Here is a 16,153-nt window from a genome sequence, read left to right on the forward strand (position 1 = left end):
AAAAGTCTATGTTTTCTTTTAAATCCCGTTTAATTTTTCTTTTTCTAATTTGTCTCTACAAATGGAATGATTTCCACCTCGCCCTCCTCCACCACGTTTTCTCCCGCTCTCTCTCTCTCTCTCTCCCTCCCTCCCTCCCTCCCTCCCTCCCTCCCTCCCTCCCTCCCTCCCCCCCCCCCCCCCCCCCCCCCCCCCCCGTCGTGCTGAGTGCTGTGGAAGAAGGCGGGTCAGTGTGGGAGAAATCCTGGGGCCCGTCGGCAGTACAGCGCCGAGCGGAGCGATGCGCGTTCACTGAGCCGGAGGAGAGGAGAGAAGGACCGGGGTTTTTTTTCTTCCCTCCCCCTCCGCACTCACTTCCACCGCGCCTCACTGCTACAATCACTGCCTAAGCAAGAGCATCTGCACCTTCTCTTTTTTTTTTATTACTGGAGAAGAGAAAAAATATTTATATATATATGCGAATGGAATTCTGCTCTGGAATAATCTGATTTTATTTATTTATTTATTTAATTTGCTTTGTTTTACACTCGGACTTCATCCGTCCGGAGTCGAAAGCGGTAAGAAAACATTTATTTATTTATTTTTTTTAATGGACACTCGTTGTAATTCTTTTAAATAAAATTAAATGACAGCGTAGATGTTGTATTAAACTGTTTCGCCAAATAGTGAAGTTTCCCCCCTCTCTCTCTCTCTCGCATATTTGGACGGAGTGAGGGGCAGAGATGCGGATTTGGGCGCAGTAAGAGAAAGCTTTGGGTCATAGTTTGATATCTCCAGTTTCGCCTCCAAGTACAGCTTGATTTGACTAGAGATCCTCTAACAAGAGTCGTTTTCATGGCGAGAGGGAAGAAAAGCGACCGAGGCGGAAAGTTTCAGCTGCCTGAGTCGTCGCTGCTCTGACGTGACCGCATCAGCAATCGACCTGGAGTTGATTTGGAAATGGGTCCCAGTGACAATAATCTCTTGTTGGAATTTCGCATCTAAATTGACGAAGCTAAATTGTGCATCCCGCAGTCCGTGGAGCGGCGGTCAGGCTGCCACCGTGCGAGGAGCCGAGGGAAAGCTGGTGGTGGGGAAAAAAATCTTCGTGATCGGTGCAGGGCTCGTGGGTTTTTTGTCCTATTAAGTTTTTTATTTCTTTGGCGCATTTGATTGAATTTTAAATGGTACATCCTTTATCGGACATGGGGAAAAGCTGTGTTTGACTTGTTCCGGTGTTGGATAATCCAACTAATTGGTTCTGAGCTTCCTGTAGAGGTAACGATGACCTCTTATCCATATTCATTCTCGACATTCATCCTTATTTACAGAGACGAGACGATTTACCTAGCTCGCGACTCTACACGATAGGTGCACGAGATCAAGAGGAGTTGTGATTTTAACTATTTTGGGGGTGAAAAAAAACGATGCCTTTTTAATAAAATTAAACAAACTGGGTAAAGCTTTCTAAAACTCAAGCCGTTAAAAAAATGTCATTCGCTAAACACCATTCAGTGGGTTGGTTGTCACAAATTGAGTTGTATTTTGGCGGTGCATCTTAATCGAATCGAAAAATGTTACCGTGTTCCGACCAGATACTTTAAAGTTTCCATGATGAAATGGGGTTGACTAAGCATAGTATTATTTTTGGGAATTTCAATGAAAGCAAAAAAGTGACAACCAACACAGTTCTCCACTAGTGCCAAAGTAAAAAAAAAAAAAAAAATCCGTTTCCCGCAACAAAATGATTATTTTACAATTCGCAAACTCTACTTTAGAGAATTTTTGTACTGGGAAATTTGAACGTGGGATGAAGTAGGCCAGGCCACGTGTACCACGAGATCTCGCGATATTAATGCAAAGTCTGTCTTACCCACAGTTGCCATCAGTCTGGTAAATTAAGTAAGTTCCAAATGTGAAGAAGGCTTTCTGTTGTGTCCATGCTTGAGACTTTTATTTTGATGGAAGAAAGGAAGTAGTTCTTCAGTTTGACCGAGTCAAATCATTACGACTGGACAATAACATGAAAGGAGCCTAAACGGCGTTTAAATGTGAACTGGATAACTTTAAGTTTCTTACCTTTGATGGTTAACTATGGAATATTTAGCAATTTTTGATTACTATGTAGTTTATCCTTTCTTGTTAAAAACCTAGAAAGCTACCTAAACTAATCAAACCTATCAGAATTAAAAGAAACACTGAAGCAAGAATGTAAATGAATATCATCAGAAAAGTCTAAAAATGTCATAAATCGGTCAAATCTAGACAAAATTATTCTAAACTTATTGCCAGTTCTTTTAAAGGACTTTATGGTTTGTGAGACATTTACGCAAGTCGTGAAAGCAAATTAGGAATTTCAGTTTTGCGCAACATAATTCTAAAATCTTGCCTTGTTCTCGTGAATTCAATTTCTCTACCTCATCTCATGACATGGATGTGTTATCATCACACGTCTTTGTGAATGCTTATTTTATTTTCACTTCATTTGGAAGCTCTGTCGAGGATGCTAACACTAGCTTAGCAATTGGCTAGTCATGGCACTCTTAAAGTTCTTGCAAATTGTTTAGTTTTCTGTGTTAAAATAAAAGAAAATAATGTTGTGTTCTTTTAACAATGCTTTTGTTCAGTCCTTTTTAATAATAAAAAAAGAAACACCCCAGATAAAGTGAACAAAACAAAGTGGGACACGACTGTTAAAGAGTAAACCCCAAATAAAACATCGCTCTTTTGTCTTATTTGTGCCACGTATATTTGATTTAGCAGGTCCAACACATGTGGACGTAACCTATTAGCCTATAGCATAGTTCTGCTCCTCTGCTACCATAGTGTGCTCCCTTACTTTGACCAACCAGTAGACCAACGGGTTCGGACCCGCTCCTAACCTCGCACGCTTGTGTCTGCTGTGACTGATGTCGGATTAAATCGTTGCTCCAGGCTGACGCTTGTGATAGACGGGAAGTTCAGCGAGAAACAGAGGGGGAAGTAGGAGCAGGCAGTGGGGGTGGTCTCCTTTGCGTCGGGGGAGACTCGACTGCATTACAAAACATGTCAATAAATCTGCTGCAGTTCCAATGCATCATTTATTGCCAGTGTGTGACAGTACCCATGCAGGTCATCTCATATCCTTGTGCTATTTAATAATTCAATGTGTATATCTAGGAAAATATGTTCTTATGCTAGCAGAGTTGTGACAAACCGGCCCCCATCACCGAGGATTGAGCATGACAAAAAGGACAGCAATGCCAGAGCATTGAGAAATGGAGCAAGGAGAAAGACGGAGAAGGGGATAAAATCACGTTTCTGTCTCATTGGGAATGCATTTCTCTTCTTAAATCACATTAAAAAAAAATTCTTCCAACAGCTAATTTCTACTAATCCTCAGTGATGAGGATAGCCAAAGGGCATTTTTCATAAAAACCCTGGAAGAGTGTCAGTAAAATATGTCATATTCAATTGGTGTGTTACCACATCAAGGCTTGTTTGTCTCAGCCTACAGGTTTGCCAACAGGCTTGCACTTTTGTTTTTTTAATTTAGTTAAATTAAAAATTCATTTGCAAAATGTCATAGGTTCAAGCACTAAATGGCTAGCTTTAAAAAAAATTGTTGATATCCTTGAGCTTCTCCACATTTTTTAACATTATGACCACAAAGACACAATGTATTTAATTTGGACCAATGAAAAGAAAAATATTGTTAGGAAGTGGAAGGAAATTTTACAGTTTTCAGTCGTGCACTCATCTCCTTTACTCTGGTATTCTTAAATTCAATCCAAAGCAAGTTATTGTTGTCAGAAATCAACAGGATAGTAATTAGCCCCATTTCCACTGACCATATATAGTTGCGTAAATTGAAATTACTAAAATAAATTAGCGAAATGGAAACAAACCAAGTTTTTCATTAAAAGTTTTTGCGCTAGGATGAGGTGGTTTTTTCGACTGTCTCAACATTTGGTTATTCACACAAAACTGTAATAGAAATACTTTTTTCATCACACAAGTCACATGATCAACAACCAGATGTTACTACTGGTGGAAAAGAGGAAGAAGAAGATGACAGGAGGATGGAGGATGACGGCATGTGATGTTTTTTTTAATAAACTTATTCACATTTGCGTTTCTTTCTCAATGAAAACACAATTACAAAATTGTGTTTTTTTTATATGTATATATTATCAACAAAGTTTTTCTCACATTTGTAATGGAAAGGCAGTTGCTAAACCCAGCATTTTTCTTGTTCTCAGTTCAAATAAAACTACCCAAGACTAAAGGTGTAGCTGAAAGAAATCCTCAGGACAACAGCTTTCACCATGGTGAAATATGGAAATGGCAGCTTCATGCTCTGGACAGTTGACAGATTCAACTCCAAAAAGATTAACTGCCATAGTTGCAACAAAATGTGGTTCTATAAATTGACTAAAGGGGATAAATACAAATTTGTACCAGATATTTCTGCAGTTTATTTTACAATTTCAAAAATCAAACTATGCACAACTGAGGTTTCAAACGTAGAATACAAATGTTAAAGTTTGTTTATGTAATGTGACAAAATCTGAAACATTTTAGGGAGTGCAAATCAGATATACACAAACAAATCTTCAGTGCTTAAGTTAAAAGAAGACAAATACCATACAATGGCAATGTAGGCGTTCTCTGTAAATCGATGGCGTTCGGGGATATCTGATGACCCAGTCAGGTATTACGCACATTGAGTCATGTTGATTGAATAGAGGCTTGGCTTGTTGGTATACCAAACTTCCATCTCAGATATCATACGGCTTTACCTATTCAAGAGACCTAGAGCCTAACCCTCCCATCACATATCCACGTACTCCATCTATGCCTTGTCCTTATAGTGGGCCGGACTAACACGGTGGTGTTGAGGATTCTTTTTCCAAGCAGAACCTTTTAACCTCTCATCGAATCTCTTTTTAAGACAAAGACAATCATCCATTTAGGCAACCCGGCGTCGTCAGAGACAGAGCTGCACTAGGACACACACACATGCGGTGCATTAACATAGGTATCGGTTACCTGAATTCAATAGCTCGCCTGCTGCAGCAAGATTAACTATTCAGGGCAGGTGGTTAAAGGGCCTATTGTGTTTCCTGGTTCTGTGCTGCTGTCATGATTGGACAATGCATTTGTCTGGTTGGCAGACCACTGCCAAAACAATTGCAAGGGCAAAGGGCTGGAAGAGTACACACACATATAAGGTTTCACCTTGTACATCATTTGTAGCTCTGCTGAGCAAAATTAAACAGAAGTCTATAAGTGGAGCTGCAGCAAGCGACGATTGTGTCCTAGTTGATATGCTTTGACACTCTTCCTCGGTGATAGAAACGATTTAGATATCTATTTACCAAGAGAACAAGTGGGATCCAAACATGAAATGTCCCCCCCCCCACCTCGATCCATCCTTACATCTTTCTGGATCTGTGTTTGTGGCTGTAATCCCTCAAAGGCATGCAAATGGGAGAAATTGAGAGAGAAAGAGTGGCGGTGGATAATTAGTCATACTAATCAGAATCCCAGCAGCCCCTTTCAGATAGCAGCCTAACATTTGAAGGTGAACGCGTGTTCGGCTTTGGCTCAGCGGGCTTTCCAGTGGTCAGGAAGTCAGCGGCAGCGGTCTCCGAGATTAATTTGTTTGCTTGCATCACTCATGGATAAGTTAATCGAGAAATCGGATCTCGGATCAAGCTGAAACCGCAGAGATGATCTTCAGTTTAAAGAGAGCAATTGGAAGACATGGCACCTTGCAAGAAAGGCTTATGAGATCTTTATGGGTGTTATTAGTGGGTGTTTAGTTGCTTGTAGGCATAAAAACGTCAGATTTGTATTGGATGGGTTTGCAGTATCTTGTCTGTCTAGCCCAAAGGGATGATTTTCGCTTGTATTCCACTAAATGCGACTTTTATTATGACTACATACTTTAGAGCTGAATCAAAACTCCCAGTATGCATTACAAATGATCTGTGTGTTGCATAAATCAGATATTCATTCATCTGGGAATAGTCTGTTGCAAGATGATAGAGTTCTGCTCAAAGAAATGTATTCATACGCTATTTTTGTCCCCCCCGCCAGGTCTGTCCAAGTTGTTTTTGAAGCTGAGCAACAAATCATGGGGCGTGAAACTGGGCCAACAGTGATTGTTACATGCTTCAAAGCAGGAAGTTGGTTCAAAGGCCTAACCCTAAATCATCAGACGCAGCTCTGAATCACTGACGTCATCATCGCACTTTCACCTTTTTTTATATACATATATCCCACCATAGACTTGGCCGGACAAGATCAAGATTCAATCTATTATCAACATTAGATCTTAAAGCAAAGGATATTTAAGTAACCTATGTGGAGTATAAGAGTCAGCAGGTAAACGCTGGAGCTAAACTGTTACCAAATGGTTCCATCACTTTGAGGATCTATCCCCAAATTCCAACCCTTCTTTTCGATACCCTTTGGTTTTTCTACAATGAATCCCTACAGCCTTCCTGGGCATTTTTGTCTGCTGCTAAGTACCCTGCTGAGCCTGAGCGCAGGCTTGGAGTTTACCGGTTCTCAAGGCCAGTGGGCTCGCTACGTGCGCTGGGATGCCAGCTCCAGGGGCGACCTGACGTTTCAGTTCAAGACCTCGCAATCGGACGGCCTGCTGCTCTACTTCGACGATGGCGGATACTGTGACTTTCTGCTGCTCGCCCTGTCCGAGGGCAAGCTCCAGCTCCACGTCAGCATCGACTGCGCCGAGACCACCATCACCTCGGACAAGCCGGTCAACGACAGCCGCTGGCACTTCGCTGCCATCAACAGGGAGAACCTGTGGACTGGCTTGGCCGTGGACGGTCAGAGCAAGACGGGCGAGGTGCGCCCCCAGCGGCAGTTCATGAAGATCGTCAGCGACCTCTTTCTCGGGGGGCTTCCGAGGGATATCCGCACGGCCGCCATCACCCTGCCCTCGGTCCGCGAACTTCCGCCGTTCAAAGGGATTATCACCAACCTCAGTTACGGGAGTAAGTTGCCAACGTTGGTCAATAGCCAGAAGGTCCGTCTGGAGATGATGGGCCTTTGCACGGAGAATCCCTGCGAGAACGGCGGGATCTGCTCACTGGCAGATGGAGAAGTCTACTGTGACTGCTCCAAAACTGGATATGTAGGTCGATACTGCACGGAAGGTAAGAGGGCTGGCTTCGTTGTTTTCTGTGTCGAGCAATAAATATTGATTAAGGCCTTTGTGAAAAATTCAAAAGGGGTTTCTTTCAAATATAGAACTGACCTAATACAAGGTTTGTGTTTTTATTCCAGCTTCTAAGAGAGAGAGAAAAAATCTCATTATTCTATTTTTTTTTTTTTTTTTGCATATATTCTTAACCATCTCCCATCATGTGGCTTAGACCTCAAAGTATTTTGCTACATCATAAATCTCAATAGAAGCTTCTGGAATTAGACGTAATCTCCATAACTGCATTGCCATTCACCTAATGTGATCTGTGCCACAACCACTCTTCATTTATAAAGTGCCTTGGAAAAAAAACAAAACTAAAAGAAAAACCTGCATTGTTTGCGGTGATGCCTTCCCAAATCAGCATAATTTCTATCAAGCCAGAGCAGCTCTGCGTTTGAAATATTTACTGCAGATCTTGCAGGACTTGGGAGTCTGAATATTTCTTTGTGGGCTGTTGCACATACAGCCCAGCAACTCTCTGTATTTCACGTGGGAGTTAAATTGGAGGTGATGGGCTCAGCATTTCCGCTCCCTTCACAGTTATTACATTTGATGAGGCAGCGGTGGATACGCTATTAGCTGTTGTGACTAAAATTACAACTCTAAGTTCTTTCTCCTGTTTTTTTTTTTCTTCATTAAATGTATTCAGATTTGGCAAGGTGATGCGGAGGCCTCAAGGTATACACAAAGTGTGGATAAGAAACAACATCACCTATTTTTGCTCTGCTTCTGGGCCAAGGCCGTCTCTTCCTTGGGGAGTGTAATGAGATGCACCTCTTTGACAGTATTTGAAGATTTAGACATTAAAGCCTTCCTTCTTTCTTGCACATAATCTCAAATAGCCCAGTGACAATATTATACACATAAAACTGCTTTCTCTTGTTTTATGACGCCACTACTTCTGCATCAAGGTTACTTAATGTTAGCTTAATCTTTCTGAACACTCTACTGCTGAAACGTTGAGAAGATAACCATCTGATTCAAGGAATAAGTTCCTTCATTATGTTTTTTAAAGTCATAACATTTGCATTTTCATACATGTAGAGCCTTTCAAAAATGTATTTAAACCCCTTGTACTTGTTCATGTTTTGCATATTTCTGCAAACTTTAGTGTATTTCACCAGGATTTTATGTGATACACCAACACAAATCAGCATGTAAATGTGTTGCTTGCGTTTGTATTTAGTCCCCTTTACTTCGATACCCCGCAATCACAACAAAGTGCAACTGAACAGCTTCAGAAGTGAAACTGGTAATAATACAGTCCACCAGTGTGTAGTGAAATCTTAGCGTAGTTTCAGCTGTTTTGTGAAGACCTCAAAGGTTTGATAGAGAACACTGAAGATTAAAGCACCATGAAGACCGGGTACAAGGGTGAATTGTGAAGAAGTTTCCAGAAATGTTACTATATAAAAAGTATCCCAAATGCTAAAGGTCTCTCAGTGTATCAGTCAATCTTTGGATTCAACCCAGACACCCATGATAAACCTTGAGTGGCCATTATGGAAGGATGAAAAAACAAAGAAAGTCATTTTTGAAACAAAGTTATAAGAAATCTCATTTGCCATGGTTCAATGAGACCTAAAGTTTTTTTGTTTGTTTTTGCGTCAGAATTTGTGGGGCAAAATAAATGTCTGCATCTGTAGTTGAAAATATTCTAGAAACTACCAATGAGTTCAGACTGGAGTTTCACCTGTCAGCAGCACAACACCTCAAACAATATACCCACAGCTACGATAGGGAAGGGTTTAGATGAAGGTCCATCACATAAAACCCCTAAAAAACTGAACATTAAAGTTTGTATGACGTGGCAAAACATGAAAAAGGTTAAGGGTTGTTTACAAGTAGCTTTTAGAGCATCAATAAAACAATTTCACTCCAACCTTGCACCTTTCTTCACTTTTAAGGATTGTAGATTGTGTGAACAGACCCATGTTGAGAACCCTCCACTGTTGACCCACTTCCTGTGTGTCTGAATCAGACTGACACGGTTCAGAGATGACTCCCCTTTGCCAAAAATAAAAAAAATGTAAAAAAATTTAGAGGAATGCTCACTGAACACTTGCACTGATTCCAAGCTATTTCGAACTGCATCCAATATGGAGAATTTGCTATTTCTCTTAATGGTTTCTGCTATGTTTGGCTTCCTAATATGCTCCAACGTTTGCTGCTAAAAATGAAGCTGTTCTGAGCTTAAATCTCCGGCGCACGCCTGTGGCATTGTTCAGGACAGCACACGATGTGCTGGTTGCAGAGCAGCCAAGCGAACTGAGTGGACTTGACCTCTTTTTCGCTTCATCCCATTTGCTCACTGTCGGAGCTGAAGAGTCAACAGAGAAGTAGGTAGGTGGTCCATTTGTCTGAGAGCTGACGGGGGGAACCGTGACATCTTTGTGTAAAAACAACCCAGGTTTTTAAGAGGGCACTTACGACTCAGGCCAAATAATAGCTTAGACGGGCGGGGGGAGAAAAGGCTGTCATTTTGCCCCCTCAGGGCAGAGGAAGTGTGACGAGTAAATTCAGCGACAGTGCCTTGTAACCTAATTTGTCCCAGGAGGTCAGCCGTCGGGCTCCGGTTTGCCTCCTCTTCCATTTTGCTCCGGCTTCAATGGGAAAACGATTGAGATGGAGGGTTGGGTGGGGTGGGGGGAGTGTGCACACGCTTCATCCAACTGCTGCTCTTCCCTACTTCGCCATTAACTGATGTGGCTGATTGTTGATTATGCCGCGGAGACGTGGGACTATAATTAGAGAGATAATGAGAACAGAGACAGCCAATTTGCCTGGAAAATGGCTGCGCAAACGCCACCGTCAATTTCGGGCTGTCTGTTGGCAAATAAGCTGCAGTTCTTTTATTATCATGGCCACATGTCTTCAAGTGGCAAAGCACTTGTTGTTCGAGCAATGCTCGACTGAATGGAGCGTTTTTGGAGGGCAATTTAGCAGCGACTGCGTTCCAACCATTTGGTCGCAGCAACATATGACCGACTGCTTAGCACACCTGTCTGTGTCTGTAGACTGGAGACTGAATAACGAGCAATGTGTGCAATCTGTCAAACCTGTGAATATTTACGTGTTGCATTATCATGCAGTGTGGTCCTGCGCTCAAACACGCCGCGTTCAGTGGCGTACGTGCAATCACACGCATTAACGCGGACGAGGCCCTCTAGCCACTCGTTAAAGCGGGCAGATGGTTGACTGACTGACTGAGCAGGCTGGGCCTTGAAAGCCTTTCGCCAGCCGCACTCCTAATAGTAGCCCACTGGCCTGGCAGGGGAGCGAGATGGGGAGCGAGCTGACTTACCATCTGAGATGAAACATGAGAAAATTGGAGGATTTAAAAAAAGGGAAGTGGGGTGAAGCCTGTTGATGCTGCTAGGCTTGAGAAATGTTCCGCGTTTGAGACCAATGGATCGGTTCACTTTATGCTCGTTAAAAATGTTCCCGTGAAGATAGATGAGATATTTTATCCAAACTATTCGCCATGGTCACAGAACACCTTTTTTTTTTTTTTTTTTTTTTGGTGTTTCTTCCAGTTGGGTCAGGATGTCTCTCTTTAAGTGATCGTTGTCCGTCGTTGATGTGCGATGTTTGACAGACAAATTCACAGTTTCTTCGCTGTTTTAAACTACAGTGCTTTTCAAATGCACTTTTCACATTTTGTCATGCTGCACCCTTAAAACGGAGGGGAGGTAACATGTAAAATCAACTTTTTTAAAAACTGTAAATCATGTTATAATGCTCATTTATCAAAAACATTCCTGGGGTGTTGATTTGATTCTTTCATGGATGTTTGAGGAATCCTTTAATCTCCCATGGCAACCAGTTGGGAGGGCCTCAGCAGTTCCTCCCTCAAAGCGCCGCCTATTTCCACAAAAGGTGTGCTGAAGATGGAGCGTCGGAAAGAGTAGGAGCTTCTTAAAGAGACAGAGGCCCAATTTAAAGCTGTTGAATTATAAAGTCAAATTCCTCATGTTTAAGATATACAGAATTTTTATAACAACTAAATGTAACATGCTTACATGCACCATGTGCCTGGAAAATACATAGTACCCTCTCTTTAAACTTCAGTATATTTTATTAGATCCCATGTAATAAGTCAGTACAAAATAATGGATAATTATGAATGGAAAGAAATAGAAATCTGGCTCCTATAGTGTAGCAAGAATAAGAGCATCGGTTAAAAAATAGCAACAAGAACTGCTCTGTAATGTTTGGCACAATATAGCAGAGCTTTAGCTAGTTATTATTTACCACTAACCAAGTGAACTAGGTGGATGAACTGCCATGTTGTATAGATAGAGAAGTACAAACGACAACCTCTCTGTCATAAACATCATTAATAGAGTGAAGATTAAAGTAAAATGTAATTTTCTCTGTGGCCAAAAAATATTCTTTACCGTAGTTCAATACCAGTCTGCCATGATGTTGGCGGAAAAGCAAACCTGTGGAGAAATGGTCAGAAGAGACCAAAATTTAACATTTTGGCTAACATCAAAAACAACAGACAGTATGGATGAAAACTAAAACAACACAATTTCTGTGAATACACCTTCCACACTGTTAAAGATGGCAACATAATGCTGAGAGCGGGGGAAAATGATTACAATAATAATAAGAAAAAGAAGAAAATAAAACTTTGGTCTCTCAATGTGCAAAGCTGATGAAGACAAAAACAGTGATGACTCCATGAACTGCACACCCTTACATTTCTGAATTTTATTTCCAAATAATTTTAAAAAATAACATGATATTATCCTTCTCTTCATAATTACACTCTAAATATGGCAGTCTTTTACAAAGTCAGAATAAAATACATGGGAATTTTGAGTTCTCGCATGACAAAAAGTGAAGGTTGAGGGGTTAAATTGTGCTTGAAATGCACGGTTAATTTTCTTCTTTGTTTTCAAACTTATCTTTGCCCAAATGTAATGCTTTATAGATATACAACCCACCTGGTAATTTAACCTGATTTTGGGCAGTCAACTTCTTGTTCACAGCACTTTGAAAGCTCTGAATACCTTTGAGGTTTTCCATTACAAGAAGGGCTGCATAAGGTCAAAGCCGGTAAGAGCTACACTGGCCTGCATAACACAGACGTAAAATGATCACCTTTTTCATATTTCTCAGAAATCCACACCTTGCATTTACAATGAAGCACTTAGGGCTGCATATGTTAAATTTTTTTTTAAAAACACTATGCAGTGACTTGACAGAAGGGTGTATAATTGAAGACCAAAAGAAAAAAAAAACACCCTAAACTGTTAAGTAAGTGCTGAAATAGTGCCTCTGGGCTTAGCTCTGGGGATTAATAAACAGACATGGAAAAAATGACAGTTGCAATAATCTTACTATAAAAGTAGGTCAGGGCGGGAAAAAAAAAAAAAATGCCGCAGGGACTTGCCTGATTCCAGTGCAGAGGGCATTTGTGTGTAGCGCCCGAGCTGAAAATTATGTTTGGATTTGAGTGGCGAAGCTGCTGGTAAAATAGAGCAGGGGATTACGCCTGGACCACATGTCCTCCGCAGCACATTGGCTTGTTCTCAGTGCTGCCGCATCAAGAGCGAGGGTTTAATCTACATAGAAAAGTTGGCAATTTAACAAGCGAGCAGTATGTGCATATTTATAGGTGAAAGCATCCGCCATGTCAGTAGGAAAAACGTGTACCTGCTGAGTCAGGCACGTCATTTCTGCGCTTCAAAGCTGGTAGTTCTTGAGTTTGAACAGCGCCTGCTGTCCATCAGCTGGACAATCCCCTGCTCCTCACATCCCCCTCTCTCAAGCTTTGACCTTCTTTTTTTTTTTCCTTTCTCAATGTCATCCATCTTGTATTGGATATATTTTAACTGTGAATTTTCTCTAATCTACGCAGCGACAAAACTATACGTAATGGCTCAAATATCTACACGTGTCCCAAGTAACGTTCCGATTAATGTGCCATGGCAAGCTGCAGAGAACCTGGCACAGTTCTGACTGGTTCTTTGGCCAGTTCAGTGATCAGAATTATTAGGGATTATCTGAACTGATTGGTTTCTTGGCGACGACCCGACGTTTAGACAGTCAATAAATTGTCAGTAACTTTGAAGGCAGAACCATTCCATAAGATTAATGTCATCCTTCTGTTTTCATTCCGAAACCAGATTTGATGTGTAAATTGGGTTAATTGAGGCCCAACTGTGTTCACGTTTCAACAACCATACCCTAGAAGATCCTGGAAAACCAGCGTCGTTTTTCACAGTGACGCAAAATTCAGAGCTTCAGTTGATTGAAAAGGATAGTGAAGAAGAAATGAATCCACATGCTGGTTGCGTTGGTGAGGCTTTCAAACCTAAAGTCTCCACCTTCCAAGAATAGTCTTAGATTCTGCCAGTGGGTAAAGGTGAAATGCATAAAGTAGATGGGCTATTAAGGAAGACTGCCATATTTGTGGGATAACTCACACTTTTTTTTCATCGCTTGACTTGAAGCGATGAAAAGTCAAGTGATGTGTATGTTATTTTTCCTCTCCATTAAGCCTTTTTTGACAGATGTGGTAAAGGTTAATTCGTGCTGACAGACAGGAGCCATGGATTGAACATCACTATCAGCAGCCAAGAGGAAAGCTCTGAAAGGAAGATTGCCAGAGCTGAATGAACACATTCATAGTTGGGTGCTTGAAGAACAGGTTGCCAAGGGAAGTAGTACTTAGGTTTCCATGCCCTGGTAGTTGCTACAGAGATGAATAAAGATGACTTTGGATTTGGGCCTTCATGGTGTTACTGCTTCCTACAACGGAACCGCCTCTCTATCACCCCAGATTTACACCGCTCTGCTGCGCACTTCACTGGAAGATGTTCCTGATTTAGAACACAGACACTGGTGCGTCCCTAACTGTCAGGTTCACAGTTTCCATGAGTTTGTTGAAAAGCAACAGAATACGTCGTCACTGGTCATACTATCAAAATAGATGAGGTCCCCTTCACATTTGATAATTTCGAAGTAAATGTTTTCCCTCTTCACAGTGCATTTTTTTTGGCAGATGCAACTCATAGTCTGGAAAATACAATAGATTTATATTCTTTGACATTCATCCCAAAGATAACTGGGTGTAAACTTTTGTACAATACAAAATACTGTGCATAACTTGACTTCTGTCATTTTCTCCTTCCGGTTCTCACGTGCACAGATGACAACTACCTGAACAGACCATTGATACTGAAACTGCAGCAGAAATAAATGTATAAAAATAACTTAACTTATGCTGAACTCACTCAGTGGTTCAGTCCCTGAATCACGCTGGGAAGCGCGATCGATGTCATCCTCAGGTCAGACCCTGCTGAGCATTTTGGCCATGAGCAAAGAGGGCTAATGTCGTTTTTTTTGTTTGTTTGTTTCCTTTTTTTGTCTTGCTGTTAAAATACCGTTCTGTCTACGACAACATGTATCATACAAGTGAGCATTCCTCTGAGAAACTACAAAGTTGGCACAAATTATGAAACCACAAACATTGGAGTGGAGGTGGAAATGTTAACGTGGAGGCCAAAACACAACATGGGTCTGAAAACGGGCATCTTGAGATCCACAAACCTCACAACTCCATAAATCCTCAAGAGCATGGATTTATGTTTCCTTTCAAGGGTGTGCGGGAATCTGTGCGATACAAGATGCTAAACATTACAGTGCGATCGCATCAAACGTGAAAAGCTTTATACAGAAACTAATGCGAATCTGGCTCCCTAAGCGGACGGGACAGATGAAAATGTTGGTGTTTCTCTTTACAGGGTTGTTAATGAAAGTAGCTAATTGAATCGGGCATGTCAAGGCGCACGTCTTTGCTCCTTACATGACGTTCCGGTGATAAGAAGTGTGGTATGTTTTGCATGTTAGATCCACATGCAAACCCAGCTGCAGTGTGACGCTAATGCAACACTTCTCTCTGCCTTTCTCTCTTGTTTTTCCTTGCGACAACCACGCAGCAGTCCAGAGAAAACCAGGTGAGTCTCAAGAGGAATTAGTCAGAACTTCAGTTAAAAAATAGTAACAGTTCATGTTGTGCTCTCTTAATTATTTATGTGCTTACCTGTAAAGGCGAGCGAAAGAAATCCCAGAAAAATAGCAAGCGAAATGCCAAAGTATGTAGTAAACGATTTCTGCAGCTACCTCATGTAAAGTGCTGCCACAGTTAGTCATTTCTGCGCTTTGACTAAAGAAAAAAAAAAGCTTTCAGATGCACTTTTTTGCAAAGCTTTGATATTTGTGTGATAGTCATGGTTTGCCATCATGCAAAGCATGTTTAGTGACAATACAAGTGTCGTATTGGTGTGCTGACTTTTCTCTCTCTGTACCCCGTCTGTTTGGTTTATCTCTCTTCAAGAACTCGCACACCTGAAGGCAGACCAAGGTACTCTCTTCTTTTTGCTTTTTAGTCAAGATCTCCATTGTTTTTCCTTCACTCACCTACTGGTCTAGTTTTGGGGGGTGGAAGGGATTTACTCTGTGTGCCTCCTACCTGTCCGTGCACATTTGTGTGCTGGATGTCTCCCACCGCCACTGCAGAGAAGTGGTGGGGGACGTTTTTGTATGTTTGTGTGTGTGTGTTGCTAAGGAGGAGCCGCATGACTCCATGGCATGTCCTACGTTTCACCTCCATCTGTATCTCTCTTTTTTCGTACTATATAACTGTGTAATTGTCTCAGTTCCACGGCAAATGTGCACTGACACGGTCCGGAGTTTTTGGGGAGGAAGAAAGAAAATGACTGTAATTTGAGGGCACGGTTTATGCTCGGCCGAAAATTCATATTGAAGTTGAAGAATAGGACGCGTCATCGGCAAGTACAAAGTGAAACGAGTGTCGCTGTTTACAGGGTTTTTATATTCTGTTTGACTAAGCTGCTGTTTAATATGTAAACTCAAAGTACCTGCAGTGTTACCGGAGTCACCGAAGGATGAGTGTTTCATCTAGAGCGGTGCTTGTCA

General features: G+C 41.5%; 1 protein-coding gene across 16 annotated transcripts in view; it reads left to right on the forward strand.

Annotated features, from left to right (window-relative positions):
• Positions 1-242: 242 nt before the first annotated feature.
• The window catches only part of LOC102225484 (neurexin-3b), a 391,379-nt gene continuing 375,468 nt past the window's right edge, over positions 243-16,153 (forward strand). For 9 of the 16 annotated variants that reach the window (XR_002754044.1, XR_002754045.1, XM_023348134.1 and 6 more), the window contains exons 1-4: positions 243-557; positions 6,064-7,148; positions 15,154-15,171; positions 15,552-15,578. Coding sequence is in view for 14 of the 16 variants with exons in the window: in XM_023348134.1 (XP_023203902.1) it covers positions 6,452-7,148; positions 15,154-15,171; positions 15,552-15,578 (742 nt within the window). In the remaining 2 variants the exon portion in view is untranslated. Of the gene's footprint in view, positions 558-1,121; positions 1,258-6,063; positions 7,149-15,153; positions 15,172-15,551; positions 15,579-16,153 lie in introns of those variants that run through there. The other 7 variants (XM_023348140.1, XM_023348146.1, XM_023348147.1 and 4 more) reach the window with 3 other exon arrangements.

This window comes from Xiphophorus maculatus, chromosome 15, assembly GCF_002775205.1.
Source record: "Xiphophorus maculatus strain JP 163 A chromosome 15, X_maculatus-5.0-male, whole genome shotgun sequence".
NCBI classification, from domain to species: domain Eukaryota; kingdom Metazoa; phylum Chordata; class Actinopteri; order Cyprinodontiformes; family Poeciliidae; genus Xiphophorus; species Xiphophorus maculatus.